Raw genomic sequence first — 27,132 nt, forward strand, 5'->3', positions numbered from 1 at the left:
AACACAGTACCAGAGGGAAACACAATACATGTGGTCAAGTACAAGCCAGAGAAGTCAGAACCAGCCGGTTGCAGAGATAACAGAGACGTAAGACAGTAAGACAGGTTAGAGGACAAGCCAGGTCACATACCAAGAAGTCAAAGCACGGGGAACAAACACCAAGTCAAATGGGGAAGCAGGCAGAGGACAAACCAGGGTGTAACGGGGTCAGCTGCTCAAGCCTGGGGGCAGGAACTATAACTGATGATGCCTGCCGGGCCGCGGTGGACAGAAATAGTAACAAAGATCCCAAAACGAGGCAGAAAATGTTAACCCTAGCATGACCAGCCTGGGGAGAGAATAACAAGAAACAAACCCCGGCCTGGATCATGACAACCAGCATATTAGTACATATTTTGTCCCCATCATTATTCGTGGACATGTCTAAATAGGCCAGTAATCAAGTACCAAACGACGTATTATATAGTGGATTGGCGCTTGCTTATGGTGCATTGAGATGCCAAAATCAGCACATCTAAATGAACCATTATGATACTATAGTGTGACAACTTACTGGAGACTTAGTAAGCAGTGCACTACTTCAGCCAGTTGCCAGTTTTTGTAGCCAGGTAGTCCCGCTGGCCGTGGGCATAAGATATTTATCTGCAGATCATTGGTAGATACAGTCCCTATAGTAGCATCTACTCTTGTATGTGTATGACAAGCACTAACACCACCTGGTCAGCAGATCTCACAAAATATAATGGGATCTTCCATTGGTCTACAGAAACATTTGTAACAAGAGGACAAATGTAAAGCTTGCTATAAACATATTGTTTGGCAGACACCAATCTCTCCCATCTTCCCCATTCACAGGAGAGCTTGCCTCGGCGAAGCATTCATGTGCCGTCAACAGGGAGAGAGGCGTAAGCCGCTGCTGCCAGACTGGAGCTTATCTCCGCTGAAAACAAAAAGAATGGGCATCGCAACTCCAACTACCTGATCCTTTTCATGATTCATGATGTGAGGGGAGAGTTGGGAGGTCCTCACACACATCAGGTGGCCAGCTTGTCCCACCAAATTTCCTCAATGTGTTCAGGGTCCTGATGTCCAAAAGCTACATCTCCCTTTAACGTGTGTGTGGGGAAGAAAGGAATAAGTTGCTACCAGACACCTCTGACTGCTGCTTATCTTCTGCGACAACAAGCAATTGGGCACGATGAAATCTAACATGCCTGATCCTTTTTTCACCATATATCTGCCATTGGGGCAAGTCGGGATACACCCATACATATTAGTTGGTCAGCTGGTTCACAAAAAAATGACAGGGCTGCCTGATGTTCATCTAAGGGAAATTAAATGGAAACTGAAAAAACGCCATTAACCTGCAAATGTGGGGTTAATCTGCAGGTTAATAACATTCTGAACTTGCCCGATGCTGGAACCTAGAGTCCCGCTGCCGGGAGGAAATGAACTTTATTCCTCCTGGTTGCATTCGGGTGTCAGACACGGGGGCAGCACCGGCGCGAGTTCAGTCACTACTTTGTATATAGAGAGCGGCAGCTGTGACCACGACCCCTGGCACTGACTGACAGTAGGCCCCAAAAATTTAGCAAGAAACTCCTAAGTGCATGGGCTACCTAACCCCTAGGATTTGTTTAGTCCACTGCCCATTACAGGTTCAGTTCTATTTCTCTTTAGGGTCAGCAGCACACCAGAATAGGATGGTGCAAAGTGGTCTAAGCGTTATAGGAGTGTGTCGTTTCCGTAAGGCGTTTTCAATAATAAAATAAGTTTCTATTGTTTGCCTCCAATATACCCATCTACTATGATCCATCTTAGCCAAGAACTGCTGATTGTAAGTTCTTTTCAATATAAAAAGACTAGACACTTATTAAACATTGCCCATAAATCAGCCACATGCACCGTATAATATTATGGTTGTAAAAATATAAAGTACCTTAGAAACAAGACAGCAATAAAATAGAACATTTTGAAGAACACAAGGCAAACACGCCCAGGCTTAACCAAGTCCTCCTAGACAGCTGCTCACAATAAGCAATATCCCCTTCATACAGTCGCGAGACAGATGTTTGGCATCACCCTTGCAAAAAGTTTCTCTATCTTGACAAACCACTGTAGCAGAAAATCCTTACATATTCAAACAAATCTGCTGCGAGATTAACAGTGTCAAAGGTGGGTGGTTTAACTAAGTCCTGAAGCAACATCCCAAAGGGACATGTGTCATGAAAGCTGCATCCTACTAGTACAAGAGGGAACAGAGCACAAGATCTCGCACCTCGCCTCATATGAACTGGGGAAGAATATCACAAAACATTCCCCTACAACCACGACTAGAGAATAAGTTGGGTAGAGGGTACTCATTATCTACAGAAATCCACAAATGTCCAAGCTGATGACAAACATAAGGGAGAAATTATCACCTCTCAACTGGAATTGCTACAAGGGGTATTTGTGAAAATATTTTGAGCTTTTTTCTCACATACACCACTCTTTTAAAAAATGGCACTATTTAGAAGAAGGGTTGGCCAGCCGCGATGTGACAATTTCACTATAATGTACACCAGAGATCTGAAGTCCAATGTAGCTGAATTATGCTCTGACGCACCAAAGATGCACCACATTTTTTAGACAAGCACCTCTTAATATATTTGATGAACCTTATTCCAGCAAGTTTTTGGTTCATACTGGCATAAGACGTGCCAGTATTGATAAATTCCTCACATAAGACTTGATATAATTGATGAGAACACATGCAAAGTCTTCTCGTGAGCTTTGACGGAGGTTTCATGCAAGGTACTCACCCTCACAGGAGGGCTCCGCGCTTGTATCCTCTGAGGTCCTCCTTGGGTACTCTGTGCATCATTCGTGACACAATTAGTGGTAATGCTACCTTGTGCTCTTGATACATTTGTGCCATTCCCAGTGATTGGCCCCGCTTTCCGGGGCCTTTGTTTGATTCCATCCAAGAGTCTCACCAGTAGAATATTGCTAGGAAGTTCATCAACCCCACATTCCACCAGCGTCCTGCACTCCGGGCAGCGTAGCTCACTCCGGGAACTCACAATCCCCTGTAGGCATCGTTTGCAGAATGTGTGCTGACATGGCAAGACTTTAGCGGAGGCATCAAGTCTCTCCAGACACACTGGGCACTCTAAAAGGTCCAACAAGGCTGATTCATCCATGCTTTTTTCAGCACTATTCTGCAAGGAGACAAGCATTTGTAAAGATTCGCAGTCCGTTGTCGCAACTCAAGGCCGATTATGTGATATCCATGCCTCTAGTCGTCACCTTTAACGAGACGGGAAGAAAAAATAAACATAAACACGTGTTTGAGTCAGATAGAAGGCTTATATAAATATTGTCATGTCTTAAAGAAATTATTCCAAGCACGATTCTAGCTCAGTTTTTTTATATTAGCTTTGCTACATAGGATATGATGCCTGAAGGCAAAGAAACAAATGGCTAATTGTGAAGTTAAAGCCTAGCAGTTGGATTTTCATCTAGACTTTTATATTTTTGTCAGGATAAAGATCAACGTGATTCAGCAAAACGCATTGCAGATATTTTTCCAAAAATTATTACTTTTATTGCTCTGAGCCTTCTAGTAATTCTATAAGACAAGCATGCTATAACTTATTTTCATGGCTCTTGGATACCGCACAGTTCAACTCTCCACATTGACCTCAACCACGCTAATGTTTTCTATGTTCAAACAATTTGAGGCCTTTTCCTGGAAATGCAAATTTCTTCTTTAAGACAAAGTGAAGAAGGAAAATAAACAGTATTTCAAATAGTCTGATTTCACCATGAACTAGGACGGTGTTCACACTAGGGACACAGCTTCAAGCACATGCATACTTACACCAAGGGAACCCATTAACTTAAGATAAAACAAACATTGCAAATTGCTGAAAAATTATTAGCAATCCTGGTGGACTCCAGAAACGTTTTCCACTTTCTCTACAATGCCCCATATATATACATGTGTTCTCATAGGGGAGAGAGGTATAAGCTACTGCCAAGTCTAAAGTCCACCATGTTCATTAGATAGCTGTCGGATGAACTGTGATTCAGACAGTTCTCTCTTAAACATGAAAGCTTGGTCAGCTGAGCTGCCACAGCCTGGCATGTCTCATCTCCGGGAGAACAAAAGGATCGGCAGTCCTAAATCGGACATAGTGGATCCTTAACTCCTCAATCAATTGATCGGAGCCAACATACACATTAGACCAGGGATGTCAAACTCAAACACCCAGAGGGCCAAAAAAACTTGGGCCAACCAGTATACAGTATTATGGACACCATATAGTCCTCCATACAGTATTATGGACACCTTACAGTTCTCCATACAGACTAATGGCCCCACATAGTGGATGCAGTTTTGGTGTCACAGGCTAGATATAACCACCCTGCAAGCCAGATTTGGCCCACAGGTTAGAGACTGACTTGTATGCATTAGGGTTCTTTTACACTTGCCGTGTTTTTGCGGAGTGCCGTGTGCCGTATGGCCGTGAGGGCCGTATATACGGCTGTGAAAAAATATCGAGCTTGCTCAATATTTTTCAAGGCTCATGGACACGGCCGCAATACATTTCAATGGTACCGGAAAAACAACGGTAGCTTGTTTTGCGGTACACCGTATTTGCGGATGGCTGTATTTTTTTCCCACCAATTTGTTAAAACAGGGGAAAACGGTGATCTGAGGTTTTTTGTGTCCCGTTTTTGCTGGAGACCGCAAAAATCATGGCAATACGGCCCGCAAAAACGGGCCGCAAAAAACCCGGGAAATGTAAAAGAAGCCTTAGACTGTTAGCCGAACCTATCAATATTGGTGGGATTGGTCAATATTAGTCTAATATGTATTGGGGGCTTAACACATTAGGCAACAACACATCTATTGTGAAAATAAAAAGATGGGTTATGTTGAAATCCAACAACCCTAGCCTTTTACTTCTGAAAATCTGCAATTAGAGGACATTTGGAATATACCCATACCTATCAGACGGTCGATCAGTCCTATTGAAATCAGCAGGTTTGTTGGATTTTTATCGTATAAACAGGGCTTAAAACATAACTGGAGAAAGGGTAGGCAATAAACTAAAGCATTAAAACTGTACTGCTGAATGCAGACTGGATATTCTACTAACGGACCTTGATGACTGCTCAGTCACTCCCTTATCAGATGTGATGTTCTTTTGCTCAAATTGTGACCCCCTATAATGAGGGGGGGCATAGAGCCCGCTACTTGGAAATGTATTTTAATAATGTCAACTTCACATTTCATTGGAGCCAGCTCATAGCAAGAAAAAAGCATTCTACGTGGCGGTTTTATTTTGGCCCATTTTCTTTACACTGTGACAGTGGTCACGCACGGATGGAACACTAACCTTGGGCTATGCAACGAAAATGTGACAAGTAGCTGTAAATGCTGATAAATGGGGGAGATCACTGAATGCTGTATAATTTTCTGCGTGGGAGATGGAGAACGTACACTCTGCTGTATTATCTTTTATAGAACATGGTCCAGGTTTAGCGAGAAGCACATTGTAAGTTTATAAACATTTGTTATAGATGATTGTCAAGTGAACTTCTCATTCTGAAGGTGTTTTAAAGGGAGTCGGTCAGTCTGAACTGACAGTAGAAACTAAATACATAGCCTTGCAGTGGAAACGGCCCCTATAAATATCGCACCTATGGTGTCCTAATCACTGCTTCCTTTCTGCACAAAATGACGGCTAGTTAGGGCTCTCCGTGTACCCTTGGTGTGGCCGAGAGGTTCATTGCCTGTTCTGATCATTGATTTTGCATGTCTACACCTCCCTCAATGGTGATTGACAGCAATGGCTTGTGCAGACAGCGCTCATTCCAGGCACACTCGGTGCAGACAGCACTCACTCCAGGCATACTCGGTACAGACAGCGCTCACTCCAGGTGCACTCGGTGCAGACAGCGCTCACTCCTGGCGCACTCGGTGCAGACATTGCTCAATCCTGGCGCACTCGGTGCAGACAGCGCTCGCTCCAGGCGCACTCGGTGCAGACAGCGCTCGCTCCAGGCACACTCGGTGCAGACAGAGCTCACTCCAGGCGCACTCGGTGCAGACAGTGCTCTCTCCAGGCGCACTCGGTGCAGACAGCGCTCACTCCTGGCGCACTCGGTGCAGACAGCGCTCACTTCTGGCGCACTCGGTGCAGACAGCGCTCACTCCTGGCGCACTCGGTGCAGACAGCGCTCACTCCTGGCGCACTCGGTGCAGACAGCGCTCACTCCTGGCGCACTCGGTGCAGACAGCGCTCACTCCTGGCGCACTCGGTGCAGACAGCGCTCACTCCTGGCGCACTCGGTGTAGACAGCGCTCACTCCTGGTGCACTCGGTGCAGACAGCGCTCACTCCTGGCGCACTTGGTGCAGACAGCCCTCACTCCTGGCGCACTCGGTGCAGACAGTGCTCACTCCAGGCGCACTCGGTGCAGACAGCGCTCACTCCAGGCGCACTCGGTGCAGACAGCGCTCACTCCAGGTGCACTCAGTGCAGACAGCCCACACTCCAGGTGCACTCAGTGCAGACAGCCCACACTCCAGGCACACTCGGTGCAGACAGCCCTCAATCAAGGCGCACTCGGTGCAGACAGCGCTCACTCCAGGCATACTCGGTGCAGACAGCGCTCACTCGAGGCACACTCGGTGCTGACAGCGCTCACTCGAGGCACACTCGGTGCAGACAGCACTCACTCCAGGCACACTCGGTGCAGACTGCGCTCACACCAGGCGCACTCGGTGCAGACAGGGCTCACTCCAGGGGCACTCGGTGCAGACAGCGCTTACTCCAGGGGCACTCGCTGCAGACAGCGCTCACTCCAGGTGCACTCGGTGCAGACAGCGCTCACTCCAGGCGCACTCGGTGCAGACAGCGCTCACTCCAGGCGCACTCGGTGCAGACAGCGCTCACTCCAGGGGAACTCAGTGCAGACAGAGCTTACTCCAGGGGCACTCGCTGCAGACAGCGCTCACTCCAGGTGCACTCGGTGCAGACAGCGCTCACTCCAGGCGCACTAGTTGCAGAAAGCACTCACTCAAGGCGCACTCAGCGCTCACTCCAGGCGCACTCGGTGCAGACTGCGCTCACTCGAGGCACACTCAGTGCAGACAGCGCTCACTCCAGGTGCACTCGCTGCAGACAGCGCTCACACCAGGCGCACTCAGGGCAGACAGCGCTCTCTCCAGGGGCACTCGGTGCAGACAGCGCTCACTCCAGGGGCACTCGCTGCAGACAGCGCTCAATCCAGGCGCACTCGGTGCAGACAGCGCTCACTTCTGGCGCACTCGGTGCAGACAGTGCTTGCTCCAGGCGCACTCGGTGCAGACAGCGCTCACAGCGCTCCCTCCAGGTGCACTCAGTGCAGATAGCCAACACTCCAGGTGCACTCGGTGCAGACAGCCCTCACTCCAGGTGCACTCAGTGCAGACAGCCCACACTCCAGGCGCACTCGGTGCAGACAGCCCTCACTCAAGGCGCACTGGGTGCAGACAGTGCTCACTCCAGGCATACTCAGTGCGGACAGCGCTCACTCGAGGCACACTCAGTGCAGACAGCGCTCACTCCAGGCGCACTCTGTGCAGATAGCGCTCACTCCAGGTGCACACGGTGCAGACTGCGCTCACTCCAGGTGCACACGGTGCAGACTGCGCTCACTCCAGGTGCACACGGTGCAGACTGCGCTCACTCCAGGCATACTCGCTGCAGACAGCACTCACTCTAGGCGCACTCGCTGCAGACAGCGCTCACACCAGGCACACTCAGTGAAGACAGCGCTCACTCCTGGGGCACTCGTTGCAGACAGCGCTCACTCCAGGGGCACTCGCTGCAGACAGCGCTCACTCCAGGCGCACTCGGTGCAGACAGCGCTCACTCTAGGGTGCACTCGGTGCAGACAGCGCTCACTCTAGGGTGCACTCGGTGCAGACAGCGCTCACTCCAAGCGCACTCGGTGCAGAAAGCGCTCACTCCAGGCGCACTCGGTGCAGACAGCGCTCACTCGTGGCGCACTCAGTGCAGACAGCGCTCACTCCAGGCGCACTCGGTGCAGACAGCGCTCACTCCAGGCGCACTCGGTGCAGACAGCGCTCATTCCAGGGGCACTCGGTGCAGACAGCGCTCAGTGCAGACAGCGCTCATTCCAGGGACACTCGGGGCAGACAGCGCTCACTCCAGGTGCACTTGAGGAATGTTAAGAGAAAGCGTATCTGAGATCTAAAATTGTAGTGCCCAACTAGCAAGACTATGGTGCCTGGGCCACCAGGGGAGGGGAAAGAGTGAAATGGAATTTAAGACCATCACAGAGACTGGTTTTACATTAAAAACACCATTATATAACAATGCACAGTGTGATTTATTACTTCAGTCTAAACCTGGAAATATTTTTCGCTTGCTAAAAATAATAAGTTGATAGTATGTTTTCAAGTAAACTTCTGACTTATTTTCTGGCCTCTATTAAATCAAGCACTACAGTGCTAATTCCAATCTCCCCTTAAGTGGGGCCCAAATACTTGTTTGTTGAGTGTAGGGACTAAAATAAATGGAATTAACCAACACAGGAGCCCTGGAACTGACAAACTGGTTTTCATCAGGAAGGATTAACATTTTGGCCCTTGCAGGGATCTCCAACAAAGAAATCCTGATCTTTGTTAAAGTAAATTGTTTGCCCAAAGATAATTTGGACTATACACTGAAGAACAATAACCCTTTAACTTTCAGAATTAGTCTATCAGTTTGTCAGCTAAATGCATGCCATAGCTAATGTGTTACCTCATTATACATAATGGATGAGTAATAACTAATTATGATGAAACAAAGAATAGAACTTTGACCCCAATTAAGATGGCACTTGTGAGATCCATTAGTGGGGTCTCAGATAGGATATTCACCAAACAGTAAAATGAAGCAGACCCTTACGGTTATGCTGGCCGGTCAACATTAGTTCATAGGGTTTGTGATCACCTACCTAATGCTGAAGAGGCCTACTTATCCAGCCCCAGGGGGTCCTTATTTTAGCATTGGGAGGGTATACTAGCTCATGACTCCCACCATAAAACATCTGATATATCAATGTTTTAATGTCTTTAAATCCACTGAGAAAGTTGTAAACCAAAAAGCTAAACATATTGATGTCTGGTGATGTCTTCACCTACATGGACTGAGGATCACGACACAATGGCCAGATTCATTAGGACTTAAATTTTGTAGGCCAGTCTCCATGAAAGGAGCACTGGAGTAACATGTGCCCATGTCATTAAGAGACATGCACCCAAGGAATGTGGTCACATCTTTTAGCTGCCAGGGAATGGAGTACATTTCTGTCATAACTAACGTCACTTTTGTGGAATGTATGTTTTCCAGACACGCTCCACCATGCACCCGCCAATCTTCTCTAGAACCAAATGGTGGATTTAACAAAGTAAAAAAAAATGGAATACTCAAGGGAACAGCATAAAATAAGATAAAAATCTGGCAACTTTTGACCTGGTGACGTGTTGCCATGATCCAGGACGGGGTTTCACTTTTGCCCGTCCTGGTCAGACTGGAGGTTAATTGTTCTGCCTCTCTCTGGCAGAGGGCGGCTATTTAATGCTCACTGGACCTAGGTCAGGTGTCAGTTATACTCCTGCCCTCGGCTGAGTTAAGTGACCTCTTGTATACGTGTGACTTGTGCCTGATTACTTGTTGTTTGTTTGGTTGTGATCCAGTTCTGTCCCTGTTACGAGTTCTGCCTGTCCCTCTTGTACCGCACCACTCTCTCGTGTATGACTCTCTGCTTGTGACTCGACTGCTCTCTGCCCGTCCCTTTGGTACCGCACCGCCCTCTTGTGTATGACCTTTGGCTTTGTCTGACCTCCCGTCTGTTTATCCTTCCTGTACCTTGTTGCCTGTACTGTGTATGACCTCCGTTTTGCCCGACTCTGAGTTTTCTACCTTCTCTGAAAACAGGACGCTAAGCCCCGCCCCTTGCAGTCACATGACCGTAGGTCCCATGCCAGAAGAATGGGCAAGAATTTCAGTCTATTGATGTACAAAACTGATAGAGACATACCCCAAGCGACTTGCAGCTGTAATCGCAGCAAAAAAGTGGCGCAACAAAGTATTAAGTTAAAGGGGCCGAATAATATTGCACGCCCCACTTTTCAGTTTTTGAATTTCCACAAAAATTTAAAATAACCAATAAATTTCATTCAACTTCACAATTGTGTCCCACTTGTTGTTGATTCTTCACCAAAAATTTACATGTGGTATCTTTATGTTTGAAGCATGATATGTTGGAAAAGGTTGAAAAGTTCTAGGAAGCCGAATACTTTAGCAAGGCACTGTATGTGCTTGTAAGGGCCCTCATTCCTATTGGTATCTGTTTTGATCTATGTGTTTATTGCTATGCTGTGCTGTAATGTCTATTGCCTGTAAAAGTCCCCTCTATAATGTAAAGTGCTGCGGAATAGTTTGGCGCTATAGAAATAAAATTATTATTATTATTATTATTAATAATAATGTGTGTGTATATACTCCCCTCCTGCGGCTCTCTCCATTGTCCAGCGCTGTTCTGCTCTACTTCTCAGTGACGTCACCTCGATTGCTACTAGCTGGCTCAGTATATAGGTGAGCCAGAAGTCTCTTTTACAAAGAGGCCTATGGGGCCTGAATTTCTGACGCTCCATAGCCTTACATTATGAGAGCCGCTTCGGGGTCACGCAGAGCGCAGCGAGTCTGAAGGGCGGGGACGTCACTGAGAAGAGGAGAAGAACGGAGCTGGACACCAGAGATAGCAGCGGTAGGTGACATTTTATACACGCACACTACAGTACATGCACATATACAAATATTTCGGGCTTGCTCAGACTAGCATATGACTCGGACGAGTGTTATGTTTTATCGGACAGCGCTCAGCCCAATGTTATACTATGGGGCAGGGCAGATCTGCCATTTTTTCACATGCCAATTCAGCATGAGAGAACAATCGCCACCTGCTGCGAGTGCATCCGATAATCGAGCCCTAAATAAAAGAATAAATACATGGGAGTGCTTCTTTAAGGGACACTGGCTTATTAACAGTTTGGATCTCCAGTTCTTATTTTTTAGCAATAAAGCCTAGTTTTCTACAAAGCACACATCAATACAATTTTCAGCATTGGCAGGGAGGCAGATCCGCTCACTGCCGGCCTTACTAGCCAAATTATCACCTGAAGAGCACAGATATACATAACAAGCCTCATCTAAAGTCTGGAAAACGATCAAATACATACGACATACTGCAGTTTCTGTAGGCGACAAACACCGATCTACGCACCGCCATATAACGTGTCGGACATATCATATACATTGAGTAACCCACAATGTCGTCATCCATATGCTAAAAACATGTAGAAAATTAAAAACTAATCAATCTCACTATTCACCCAAATCTGTCCCCTAACATCATTTTATCATGGTAAAGATAATAGTGAATTAAATAACAGAATAGCCAAAAATGACCAAAATGGTGCCTGGAAAAGACCTGGACATTATTATTGGGTCATGTAACTCATCCGGAAACATGAATGTGCAACACATGGCACCAAAATGGAAATTATTTTTCTCGTTCGGAGGTAAAATATAGTTTTTCACAGATGATGTGTATTTTTCACTTGTATGTACATTCTTACAAGACGTCAGGAGTCGGGAGAAGCGACTCCATATATCCTGACCAGATGATAGTGCTGGCTAATTTGTGGCCAGTAAAGTCCAACTCTCGGCACATACGGGCCACGCGCTGGCTCAGACATGGGTGCCAAAAGAAGGGATGGGGGTAGGGCACACAAAGGCTCCGCTTCCACTCAGTGACTAGATACATGCATTTTGCTGTCTGTTACTATGGTAGCCAGTGGGAAAAAAAAACAGATTCCTAGTGCCGGCTGCATCTTCCTGTGTGGAAGAAAAAGACTCCGCTAACTCTTAAGAAATACAAAAATCTAGAAGAGAAGAGAGGCCGACAGCTGGATTTCCAAGCCGCCCAGAGAAGGGGCAGGCATTCACTAGTGGATCCCACAGCCAGTCTGGCCTGCTGAGTAATAGCAGGATGGCCACAGTGCACCGGTACCTGTGGGAATGACGGGTGGGCATGTGACAGAAGGCGTCATGGATAGGGAGGAGTATATCATGACTGATATCACAATCCCGGATATTGGATGCTGCACCTGAGCAGCCATAAGTATTCTCTACCCTATAAACAAACATTAGGAAGTGTGCTGAAAAAAAGGAAAATCCCAACTACGCACTGATGTTACGGCTAGTAGGCCATACTGTCGGTATACTCTGTATCTTTCAGACTTGGGACCCGATTCATTATTCCATTTTGTCTTTTCCATTTTGTCTTCTTGTTTTCGTTGCCACTTTTTATTTTTGGGCTAAATTCTTCCAAATGGAGGGCGCTGTTTATGAATTTTTTGATGCAAAGTAAAAGTGGTCCTTAAGAAGACGCACAGTTCACAAAATGGCGCAAAGTATCTGTCTTTCATAAAATCAATAAATTCACTCTGGGAGTGAGGTATTGGATCGGGGGTAAAAGAATGGAGTACATTTGTTACGGATTTTGCAAGTCGCAAATGAAACAATAAGAAGCTGAAGTATGAGATTTCAGGAATCGAATGCACGCATTTACAGTATATCCTTTTAATCCTAATCGTTTCAAATCTGCAGTATGCCCCTTCTTTCAGCGTTTTTGCACCCAGAGAAAGCAAAGACAAACTGCACAAATGTCATCCAAGTGCAGTCCGATGTTTCGCATGCACCCATAGGCTTGTACAGGCGAGTGCGATACGATTCTCGGATGCAATCGCAGCATGTTGCTTGCTATTCTCTTCTCATGCTGAATCGGGATGCGAAAATAATCGCGATCTCAGCTGCCCCACAGTACAACAAGACATCGCATAGAACTCGGCTGTGATATATGCTCGTGTGAGCGAGCCCTCAGAACAGGCGTGGGGACCCTCCGGCCACATGCGGCCAGCTCATTACCTTTTCTGTAGCCCCCAAGTAGATTTCGCATTTTGCTGGCTGCCAGGCCTTAAAACACCACACTTGAACGGCAAGCAAGTGCATGCAGCGTCCACTACTGAACACTGTATGCGCATGCATTGAAGGATTATGTCAGCAAGCTGGCCAGTGTGTTAGCGTGCAATGCACTCCAGTACCACCGATGAAGAAAGCAGCGACAGCCCCACTGTCCCCTCCCAGCCCTCCTTAGTTATGTCTATGCCCCTCAGACCTCCCCAGTGATGTCTATGCCCCCCAGCCCTCCCCAGTGATGTCTATGCCCCCCAGCCCTCCCCAGTGATGTCTATGCCCCTCAGCCCTCCCCAGTGATGTCTATGCCCCCAGCCCTCCCCAGTTAAGTCTATGCCTACCAGCCCTCCCCAGTGATGTCTATGCCCTCCAGCCCTCCCCAGTGATATCTATGCCCCCCAGCCCTCCCCAGTGATGTCTATCCCCCTCAGCCCTCCCCAGTGATGTCTATGCCCCTCAGCCCTCCCCAGTGATGTCTATCCCCCTCAGCCCTCCCCAGTGATGTCTATGCCCCTCAGCCCTCCCAGTGATGTCTATGCCCCTCAGCCCTCCCCAGTGATGTCTATGCCCTCCAACCCTCCCCAGTGATGTCTATGCCCCTATACACAGTGTAGTATACTATGCGCAGTGTATGATATAGCGCAGTGTTATACATGAGTATTGCTATACACAGTGTAGTATACTATGTGCAGTGTATGATATAGCGCAGTGTTATACATGAGTATTGCTATACACAGTGCAGTATACTATGTGCAGTGTATGATATAGCACAGTGTTATACATGAGTATTGCTATACACAGTGTAGTATACTATGTGCAGTGTATGATATAGCGCAGTGTTATACATGAGTATTGCTATACACAGTGCAGTATACTATGTGCAGTGTATGATATAGCACAGTGTTATACATGAGTATTGCTATACACAGTGCAGTATACTATGTGCAGTGTATGATATAATGCAGTGTTATACATGAGTATTGCTATACACAGTGTAGTATACTATGTGCAGTGTATGATATAACACAGTGTTATACATGAGTATTGCTATACACAGTGCAGTATACTATGTGCAGTGTATGATATAGCACAGTGTAATACATGAGTATTGCTATACACAGTGCAGTATACTATGTGCAGTGTATGATATAGCACAGTGTTATACATGAGTATTGCTATACACAGTGTAGTATACTATGTGCAGTGTATGATATAACGCAGTGTTATACATGAGTATTGCTATACACAGTGCAGTATACTATGTGCAGTGTATGATATAGCACAGTGTTATACATGAGTATTGCTATACACAGTGCAGTATACTATGTGCAGTGTATGATATAGCACAGTGTTATACATGAGTATTGCTATACACAGTGCAGTATACTATGTGCAGTGTATGATATAGCACAGTGTTATACATGAGTATTGCTATATACAGTGCAGTATACTATGTGCAGTGTATGATATAGCACAGTGTTAAACATGAGTATTGCTATACACAGTGCAGTATACTATGTGCAGTGTATGATATAGCGCAGTGTTATACATGAGTATTGCTATACACAGTGTAGTATACTATGTGCAGTGTATGATATAGCACAGTGTTATACATGAGTATTGCTATACACAGTGTAGTATACTATGTGCAGTGTATGATATAGCGCAGTGTTATACATGAGTATTGCTATACACAGTGCAGTATACTATGTGCAGTGTATGATATAGCACAGTGTTATACATGAGTATTGCTATATACAGTGTAGTATACTATGTGCAGTGTATGATATAGCGCAGTGTTATACATGAGTATTGCTATATACAGTGTAGTATACTATGTGCAGTGTATGATATAGCACAGTGTAATACATGAGTATTGCTATACACAGTGCAGTATACTATGTGCAGTGTATGATATAGCGCAGTGTTATACATGAGTATTGCTATACACAGTGTTGTATACTATGTGCAGTGTATGATATAACACAGTGTTATACATGAGTATTGCTATACACAGTATAGTATACTATGTGCAGTGTATGATATAACACAGTGTTATACATGAGTATTGCTATACACAGTGCAGTATACTATGTGCAGTGTATGATATAATGCAGTGTTATACATGAGTATTGCTATACACAGTGCAGTATACTATGTGCAGTGTATGATATAGCGCAGTGTTTATACATGAGTATTGCTATACACAGTGTAGTATACTATGTGCAGTGTATGATATAACGCAGTGTTATACATGAGTATTGCTATACACAGTGTAGTATACTATGTGCAGTGTATGATATAGCGCAGTGTTATACATGAGTATTGCTATACACAGTGCAGTATACTATGTGCAGTGTATGATATAACGCAGTGTAATACATGAGTATTGCTATACACAGTGTAGTATACTATGTGCAGTGTATGATATAGCGCAGTGTTATACAGGAGTATTGCTATACACAGTGTAGTATACTATGTGCAGTGTATCATATAACACAGTGTTATACATGAGTATTGCTATACACAGTGTAGTATACTGTGTGCAGTGTATGATATAGCACAGTGTAATACATGAGTATTGCTATACACAGTGCAGTATACTATGTGCAGTGTATGATATAGCGCAGTGTTATACATGAGTATTGCTATACACAGTGTAGTATACTATGTGCAGTGTATGATATAACACAGTGCTATACATGAGTATTGCTATACACAGTGTAGTATACTATGTGCAGTGTATGATATAACGCAGTGTTATACATGAGTATTGCTATACACAGTGCAGTATACTATGTGCAGTGTATGATATAGCGCAGTGTAATACATGAGTATTGCTATACACGGTGTAGTATACTATGTGCAGTGTATGATATAACACAGTGTAATACATGAGTATTGCTATACACAGTGTAGTATACTATGTGCAGTGTATGATATAACGCAGTGTTATACATGAGTATTGCTATACACAGTGCAGTATACTATGTGCAGTGTATGATATAGCACAGTGTAATACATGAGTATTGCTATACACAGTGTAGTATACTATGTGCAGTGTATGATATAGCACAGTGTAATACATGAGTATTGCTATACACGGTGAAGTATACTATGTGCAGTGTATGATATAGCATAGTGTAATACATGAGTATTGCTATACACAGTGCAGTATACTATGTGCAGTGTATGATATAGCGCAGTGTTATACATGAGTATTGCTATACACAGTGTAGTATACTGTGTGCAGTGTATGATATAGCACAGTGTAATACATGAGTATTGCTATACACAGTGTAGTATACTATGTGCAGTGTATGATATAACACAGTGCTATACATGAGTATTGCTATACACAGTGCAGTATACTATGTGCAGTGTATGATATAATGCAGTGTTATACATGAGTATTGCTATACACAGTGTAGTATACTATGTGCAGTGTATGATATAACACAGTGTTATACATGAGTATTGCTATACACAGTGCAGTATACTATGTGCAGTGTATGATATAGCGCAGTGTTATACATGAGTATTGCTATACACAGTGCAGTATACTATGTGCAGTGTATGATATAACACAGTGTTATACATGAGTATTGCTATACACAGTGTAGTATACTATGTGCAGTGTATGATATAGCACAGTGTTATACATGAGTATTGCTATACACAGTGTAGTATACTATGTGCAGTGTATGATATAACACAGTGCTATACATGAGTATTGCTATACACAGTGCAGTATACTATGTGCAGTGTATGATATAATGCAGTGTTATACATGAGTATTGCTATACACAGTGTAGTATACTATGTGCAGTGTATGATATAACACAGTGTTATACATGAGTATTGCTATACACAGTGCAGTATACTATGTGCAGTGTATGATATAGCGCAGTGTTATACATGAGTATTGCTATACACAGTGTAGTATACTATGTGCAGTGTATGATATAATGCAGTGTTATACATGAGTATTGCTATACACAGTGTAGTATACTATGTGCAGTGTATGATATAACACAGTGTTATACATGAGTATTGCTATACACAGTGCAGTATACTATGTGCAGTGTATGATATAGCGCAGTGTTATACATGAGTATTGCTATACACAGTGCAGTATACTATGTGCAGTGTATGATATAGCGCAGTTATACATGAGTACTGCTATACACAGTGCAGTATACTATGTGCAGTGTATGATATAACACAGTGTTATACATGAGTATTGCTATACACAGTGTAGTATACTATGTGCAGTGTATGATATAGCGCAGTGTTATACATGAGTATTGCTATACACAGTGCAGTATACTATGTGCAGTGTATGATATAGCGCAGTTATACATGAGTACTGCTATACACAGTGCAGTATACTATGTGCAGTGTATGATATAACACAGTGTTATACATGAGTACTGCTATACACAGTGCAGTATACTATGTGCAGTGTATGATATAACACAGTGTTATACATGAGTATTGCTATACACAGTTCAGTATACTATGTGCAGTGTATGATATAGCGCAGTGTTATACATGAGTATTGCTATACACAGTGTAGTATACTATGTGCAGTGTATGATATAACGCAGTGTTATACATGAGTATTGCTATACACAGTGCAGTATACTATGTGCAGTGTATGATATAGCGCAGTGTTATACATGAGTATTGCTATACACAGTGCAGTATACTATGTGCAGTGTATGATATAACACAGTGTAATACATGAGTATTGCTATACACAGAGCAGTATACTATGTGCAGTGTATGATATAGCACAGTGTTATACATGACTATTGCTATACACAGAGCAGTATACTATGTGCAGTGTATGATATAGCGCAGTGTTATACATGAGTATTGCTATACACAGTGCAGTATACTATGTGCAGTGTATGATATAGCACAGTGTTATACATGAGTATTGCTATACACAGTGCAGTATACTATGTGCAGTGTATGATATAACACAGTGTTATACATGAGTATTGCTATACACAGTGCAGTATACTATGTGCAGTGTATGATATAACAGTGTTATACATGAGTATTGCTATACACAGTGTAGTATACTATGTGCAGTGTATGATATAGCGCAGTGTTATACATGAGTATTGCTATACACAGTGCAGTATACTATGTGCAGTGTATGATATAGCACAGTGTTATACATGAGTATTGCTATACACAGTGCAGTATACTATGTGCAGTGTATGATATAGCACAGTGTTATACATGAGTATTGCTATACACAGTGCAGTATACTATGTGCAGTGTATGATATAACGCAGTGTTATACATGAGTATTGCTATACACAGTGCAGTATACTATGTGCAGTGTATGATATAGCGCAGTGTTATACATGAGTATTGCTATACACAGTGCAGTATACTATGTGCAGTGTATGATATAGCACAGTATAATACATGAGTATTGCTATACACAGTGCAGTATACTATGTGCAGTGTATGATATAGCACAGTGTTATACATGAGTATTGCTATACACAGTGCAGTATACTATGTGCAGTGTATGATATAGCACAGTATAATACATGAGTATTGCTATACACAGTGCAGTATACTATGTGCAGTGTATGATATAACACAGTGTTATACATGAGTATTGCTATACACAGTGCAGTATACTATGTGCAGTGTATGATATAACACAGTGTAATACATGAGTATTGCTATACACAGTGTAGTATACTATGTGCAGTGTATGATATAGCGCAGTGTTATACATGAGTATTGCTATACACAGTGCAGTATACTATGTGCAGTGTATGATATAACACAGTGTTATACATGAGTATTGCTATAAACAGTGTAGTATACTATGTGCAGTGTATGATATAACACAGTGTTATACATGAGTATTGCTATACACAGAGCAGTATACTATGTGCAGTGTATGATATAGCACAGTGTTATACATGACTATTGCTATACACAGAGCAGTATACTATGTGCAGTGTATGATATAGCGCAGTGTTATACATGAGTATTGCTATACACAGTGCAGTATACTATGTGCAGTGTATGATATAGCACAGTGTTATACATGAGTATTGCTATACACAGTGCAGTATACTATGTGCAGTGTATGATATAACGCAGTGTTATACATGAGTATTGCTATACACAGTGCAGTATACTATGTGCAGTGTATGATATAACAGTGTTATACATGAGTATTGCTATACACAGTGCAGTATACTATGTGCAGTGTATGATATAGCACAGTGTTATACATGAGTATTGCTATACACAGTGCAGTATACTATGTGCAGTGTATGATATAGCGCAGTGTTATACATGAGTATTGCTATACACAGTGCAGTATACTATGTGCAGTGTATGATATAACGCAGTGTTATACATGAGTATTGCTATACACAGTGCAGTATACTATGTGCAGTGTATGATATAACGCAGTGTTATACATGAGTATTGCTATACACAGTGCAGTATACTATGTGCAGTGTATGATATAGCGCAGTGTTATACATGAGTATTGCTATACACAGTGCGGTATACTATGTGCAGTGTATGATATAGCACAGTATAATACATGAGTATTGCTATACACAGTGCAGTATACTATGTGCAGTGTATGATATAGCACAGTGTTATACATGAGTATTGCTATACACAGTGCAGTATACTATGTGCAGTGTATGATATAGCACAGTATAATACATGAGTATTGCTATACACAGTGCAGTATACTATGTGCAGTGTATGATATAACACAGTGTTATACATGAGTATTGCTATACACAGTGCAGTATACTATGTGCAGTGTATGATATAACGCAGTGTTATATATGAGTATTGCTATACACAGTGCAGTATACTATGTGCAGTGTATGATATAACACAGTGTTATACATGAGTATTGCTATACACAGTGCAGTATACTATGTGCAGTGTATGATATAACACAGTGTTATACATGAGTATTGCTATACACAGTGCAGTATACTATGTGCAGTGTATGATATAACGCAGTGTTATATATGAGTATTGCTATACACAGTGCAGTATACTATGTGCAGTGTATGATATAACGCAGTGTTATATATGAGTATTGCTATACACAGTGCAGTATACTATGTGCAGTGTATGATATAACACAGTGTTATACATGAGTATTGCTATACACAGAGCAGTATACTATGTGCAGTGTATGATATAACACAGTGTTATACATGAGTATTGCTATACACAGAGCAGTATACTATGTGCAGTGTACACATACTGCTGCAAAAACAGTGGATATTATTACAGATGTCATTCAATATGTAAAATACAGTTCAGTGTTTTCTGTTCCTCATAAAAATAGATATATAGTGCACTGTATAATCTGTATAATATGCGGAGTATTTTATGCATTGTAAACTACTTAGTGTGTTATATGCACTGTTAGAGTGTAATATATGCAGTGTGGTGTAATAAAGGTGAGCGACACTTCATTTGCACTGGGATGTATTATGGGGGAGTGACATACATGAGGGTAGCAGTGCAGCACAGTGCCTCCTCAGTGGTTAGCATTGCACCCTTGCTGCGCTGGAGTCCTGTGTTCAAATCCCATCAAGGACAACATCTGCAAGGAGTTTGTATGTTCTCCCCATGTTTGCGTGGGTTTCCTCCCACATTCCAAAGACATACTGATAGGGAATCTATGGTAGATTGTGAGCCCCTTTGGGGACAGTGCCAATAATGTCTGTAAAGCGCTGTGGAATTAATGGCGCTATATAAATGAGTAAAATAATAATAAGAAGAATGTAGTTTGGTGTTTTGTTTAGAGTTATACAACATACACTTCAATGTAATACAGAATGGTTTGTGCACTTTGTTGGGTTGTGTAGAGTCATGGCCAAAAGTTTTCATCCTGTATAACCCTTCTCACATGTAAAGCGCCATGGAAGAAATGGCACTATAATAATAATAATAATAATAAATAATAATAATAATCCTGTACGCAAATTTTGGTTTTCACAAAGTTTACTGTTTGAGTTTTTATAGTGCCTACCTGCATTGACTCTAGATTGTTATCAAGAATGATCAAATGATTTGCAAAACATTGCAAAGTCATTCCTTGCCATGAAAACTAACTTAATCACAAAAATACCATTATTGCTTTTAGTTATCTCAGGAAAAAGTATCAACCAGGACAAGACAGCTGATATCACCCTGTCATGCATATTAAACTGACAGCAAACTGGTTGCTTATCGCCTTCACCCAGCAGCCCATTTTCGTTTTTTCCTCCCCTTCTTTCCAGGGCCATAGCATTTTTATTTTTCTGTCCACATAGACATATGAAAGCTTGTGTTCTGCAGGACGAGTTGTACTTTTGAATGACATCATATTCCTTTGACCACATTGTGTACTCGAAAACGGGGAAAAAAATTCCAAGTGCGGTGAAATTGATTGCTTTTTTTTTTTAGAAATTGTTTTTACAGTGTATATTTTGTGGTAAAAATGACCATGCAATGTGATTATCCTCATCAATATGATTACGGCGACACCAAACGCCCAGTGTTTTTATTATTTTCGAGGTGAAAAATGAATCTGAAGTTTGTAAAAAAAAAAATTTTTTGAAGTTGTGTTGCCACTTTCCGAGTCCAATAACATTTTTATTTTTCGTCCAATGGAGCTGTATGATAACTTATTTTTTGTGGGGTGAGACATTGTTTCAATTAGTACCATTTCGGGATGAGTAGGGCAGAGTTTCAATGGATTTTTGTAAGGACAAGCACAGGTGTCATCAGCTGACCCCCCGGCTGTCGTGACAACCCATCGGCGACCCGTGATCACGTCACAGGTTCACCGATGGGTGGAAGTACTGACATGCGCACATGTTGGCGCATGGTAAGTGCCGCTGTCAGAGATTGACAGCGGGATATAGCAGGTTAATAATTGTGGACAGAGTTCTGCTCTACCCACGATTGTTAGCACCAGGTCCTAGCTGTAATGCTCAGTCATTGCCTGTCGGGTATAGGGCGAGCTTGCTGCGTGAGCGCGCTCCATACACCCGCATCCCCAATGTACCGTATATAAAGCAGGTGTCGTGAAGGGGTTAATGTGTGGCTGGTGCTTGAAATCATGGTCTTCTTCTGTTTACCATGATTACCTCCAAGACAACACATGCAGTCATATTTGTGTTGCATCAAAGGAGCGTTATAAGAAAAGACATTGCTGCTTGCAAGATTGCCCCTAAAATAACCATTTATTGGATCATCAAGAACTTCAAAGAAAGAGGATCCATTACTGTGAAAATGGCTTCAGAAAGTCCAGTAAATGCCAGGACCATATCCTAAAGAGGATTCAGCAATGGGATCAGTTCAACACCAGCGCAGAGCTTGCTCAGGAATGGCAGCAGGCAGTCGTCAGTGCATCTGCAAGCACACTAAGGCAAAATCTTTTGTAGGCTAGTCCGGTGTCAAGAATGGCAGCAAAGAAACCATCTCTCCCCAAGAAAAACATCAAGAGCAGCATGGTGGCTCAGTGATTAGCACTACTGCTTTTCAGCGCTGGGATCCTGGGTTCAAATCCCATCAAGGGCAAAATCTGCAAGGAGTTTGTGTGTTCTCCCTGTGTTTGAGAGAGTTTCTTCCCACACTCCAAAGACATACTGATAGGGAATTTAGATTGAGAGCCCCAATGGGGACAGCGATGATAATGACTTGTAAAGCATGGTTAAGTTACTGGTGTTATGTGAGAAAAATCTACTATATAATCGTCTAATTCTGTCTGTAACGGAAATCTCGTGGCGCTGCACATTCAAATGATGCACACCTCTGTCGGGAGATCTGTGGCGCGAGAGAGAGATTCTATAATACCTGATGCGTTAGAATCGGGCCACCATCTAGTACATTAATAAGGACAGACTGACATTCTGCAGGGATGGGACTGGGGTAAATTTATTTTCTCTGATGAAGCCCCCTTCTTTCTGTTAGGGATAACGTAAGAATGATTGTTTGGAGAAGAAGAATGGTGAGCCGAACTATGAGTCATGTGTCATGCCCACACGAGACCATTCATGCGGGCCATCTTTTCATCTATGGAGGGGGCTCACTCACAATTTTGCCAGTGATCCAGGAGCAATCTACTGATGAACAATGCTTTATCCAGCATGACGGAGACCCTGGTACAAGGCAAAAGTGACTCAGTGAACAAAATATTGATACTGAAGCTGCTATACATCATGGCAATAGCAAAAAAAAGTAAGGGTCAACCCTGTAAATATTAAACCTTTCCACAAACTTAATGTATTTCTCAATAAAAGTATGAAATCTTATGAAATACTGATAATTGTACTTCGGTAACCACAGAAACATCTGACTACAAGATCTAAAAACCCCGAAGCAGCAAACTCTGAAAACCAAATTGTGTCAGTCATAAACTGCTGGCCGCAACTATAATATGAGGACGAGTGTGGTCTGCTTTGTTACATACTGCAAAATGTGTAGTGGAAGGTCAGATATTATAGCATGTATTATGTGCAGTGTACTACATGGTGCATATTATATACAATGCAGTGTAATACATGGTGCATATTATATACAATGCAGTGTAATACATGGTGCATATTATATACAATGCAGTGTACTACATGGTGCATATTATATACAGTGCAGTGTACTACATGGTGCACATTATATACAATGCAGTGTAATACATGGTGCATATTATATACAATGCAGTGTACTACATGGTGCATATTATATACAATGCAGTGTAATACATGGTGCATATTATATATAATGAAGTGTAATACATGGTGCATATTATATACAATGCAGTGTACTACATGGTGTATATTATATACATTGCAGTGTACTACATGGTGCATATTATATACAGTGCAGTGTACTACATGGTGCATATTATATACAATGCAGTGTAATACATGGTGTATATTATATACAGTGCAGTGTACTACATGGTGCATATTATATACAATGCAGTGTACTACATGGTGCATATTATATACAGTGCAGTGTACTACATGGTGCATATTATATACAATGCAGTGTACTACATAGTGCATATTATATACAATGCAGTATACTACATGGTGTATATTATATACAGTGCAGTGTACTACATGGTGCATATTATATACTATGCAGTGTACTACATGATGTATATTATATACAGTGCAGTGTAATACATGGTGCATATTATATACAGTGCAGTGTACTACATGGTGCATATTATATACAATGCAGTGTAATACATGGTGTATAGTATATACAGTGCAGAGTAATACATGGTATACGGTATATATTATATACAATGCAGTGTAGTACATGGTGTATATTATATACAATGCAGTGAAATACATGGTATATATTATATACAGTACAGTGTACTACATGGTGTATATTATATACAGTGCAGAGTAATGTAATACATGGTGTATATTATATACAGTGCAGTGTACTACATGGTGTATATTATATACAATGCAGTGTAATACATGGTGCATATTATATACAATGTAGTGTACTACATGGTGTATATTATATACAGTGCAGTGTAATACATGGTGCATATTATATACAGTGCAGTGTACTACATGGTGTATATTATATACAATGCAGAGCAATGTAATACATGGTGAATATTATATACAATGCAGTGTACTACATGGTGTATATGATATACAGTGCAGTATACTACATGGTGTATATTATATACAATGCAGTGTACTACATGGTGTATATTATATACAAAGTAGTGTACTACATGGTGCATATTATATACAATGCAGTGTAATACATGGTATATATTATATACAGTGCAGTGTACTACATGGTGTATATTATATACAATGCAGTGTAATACATGGTATATATTATATACAATTCAGTGTAATACATGGTGTATATTATATACAATGCAGTGTAATACATGGTGTATATATTATATACAATGCAGTGTAGTACATGGTGTATATTACATACAATGCAGTGAAATACATGGTATATATTATATACAATGCAGTGTACTACATGGTGTATATTATATACAATGCAGTGTAATACATGGTATATATTATATACAATGCAGTGTACTACATGGTGTATATTATATACAATGCAGTGTAATACATGGTATATATTATATACAATTCAGTGTAATACATGGTGTATATTATATACAATGCAGTGTACTACATGGTGTATATATTATATACAATGCAGTGTACTACATGGTGTATATTATATACAATGCAGTGTACTACATGGTGCATATTATATACAATGCAGTGTAATACATGGTATATATTATATACAGTGCAGTGTACTACATGGTGTATATTATATACAATGCAGTGAAATACATGGTATATATTATATACAATGCAGTGTACTACATGGTGTATATTATATACAGTGCAGTGTAATACATGGTATATATTATATACAGTGTAGTGTAATACATGGCATATATTATATACAATGCAGTGTCATACATGGTATATATTACATACAGCGTTGTGTAATACATGGTACATTTTATATACAATGCAGTGTAATACATGGTGTATATTATATACAGTGCAGAGTAATACATGGTATATATATTATATACAATGCAGTGTAGTACATGGTGTATATTATATACAATGCAGTGAAATACATGGTATATATTATATACAGTACAGTGTACTACATGGTGTATATTATATACAGTGCAGAGTAATGTAATACATGGTGTATATTATATACAGTGCAGTGTACTACATGGTGTATACTATATACAATGCAGTGTAATACATGGTGCATATTATATACAATGCAGTGTACTACATGGTGTATATTATATACAGTGCAGTGTAATACATGGTGCATATTATATACAGTGCAGTGTACTACATGGTGTATATTATATACAGTGCAGAGCAATGTAATACATGGTGAATATTATATACAATGCAGTGTACTACATGGTGTATATTATATACAGTGCAGTGTACTACATGGTGTATATTATATACAATGCAGTGCACTACATGGTGTATATTATATACAAAGTAGTGTACTACATGGTGCATATTATATACAATGCAGTGTAATACATGGTATATATTATATACAGTGCAGTGTACTACATGGTGTATATTATATACAATGCAGTGTAATACATGGTATATATTATATACAGTGCAGTGTACTACATGGTGTATATTATATACAGTGCAGTGTAATACATGGTATATATTATATACAGTGTAGTGTAATACATGGCATATATTATATACAATGCAGTGTCATACATGGTATATATTACATACAGCGTTGTGTAATACATGGTACATTTTATATACAATGCAGTGTAATACATGGTGTATATTATATACAGTGCAGAGTAATACATGGTATATATATTATATACAATGCAGTGTAGTACATGGTGTATATTATATACAATGCAGTGAAATACATGGTATATATTATATACAGTACAGTGTACTACATGGTGTATATTATATACAGTGTAGAGTAATGTAATACATGGTGTATATTATATACAGTGCAGTGTACTACATGGTGTATATTATATACAATGCAGTGTAATACATGGTGCATATTATATACAATGCAGTGTACTACATGGTGTATATTATATACAGTGCAGTGTAATACATGGTGCATATTATATACAGTGCAGTGTACTACATGGTGTATATGATATACAGTGCAGAGCAATGTAATACATGGTGAATATTATATACAATGCAGTGTACTACATGGTGTATATTATATACAGTGCAGTGTACTACATGGTGTATATTATATACAATGCAGTGTACTACATGGTGTATATTATATACAAAGTAGTGTACTACATGGTGCATATTATATACAATGCAGTGTAATACATGGTATATATTATATACAGTGCAGTGTACTACATGGTGTATATTATATACAATGCAGTGTAATACATGGTATATATTATATACAATTCAGTGTAATACATGGTGTATATTATATAC

The 27,132-nt window shown here is 41.4% G+C and overlaps 1 protein-coding gene across 2 annotated transcripts in view; it reads right to left on the reverse strand.

Annotated features, from left to right (window-relative positions):
- SH3RF1 (SH3 domain containing ring finger 1) overlaps nt 1-27,132 on the reverse strand; it is a 209,932-nt gene that overhangs the window by 176,467 nt on the left and 6,333 nt on the right. For both annotated transcript variants that reach the window (XM_073577185.1, XM_073577179.1), the window contains exon 2: nt 2,805-3,291. In XM_073577185.1, the coding sequence (XP_073433286.1) occupies nt 2,805-3,221 (417 nt within the window). In that variant the 5' untranslated portion in view covers nt 3,222-3,291. The remainder of the gene's footprint in view (nt 1-2,804; nt 3,292-27,132) is intronic.

The sequence above is a fragment of the Dendrobates tinctorius genome, unplaced genomic scaffold (genome assembly GCF_039654945.1).
Source record: "Dendrobates tinctorius isolate UK_male_01 unplaced genomic scaffold, ASM3965494v1 ptg000008l, whole genome shotgun sequence".
Classification (NCBI taxonomy): Eukaryota; Metazoa; Chordata; class Amphibia; order Anura; family Dendrobatidae; genus Dendrobates; species Dendrobates tinctorius.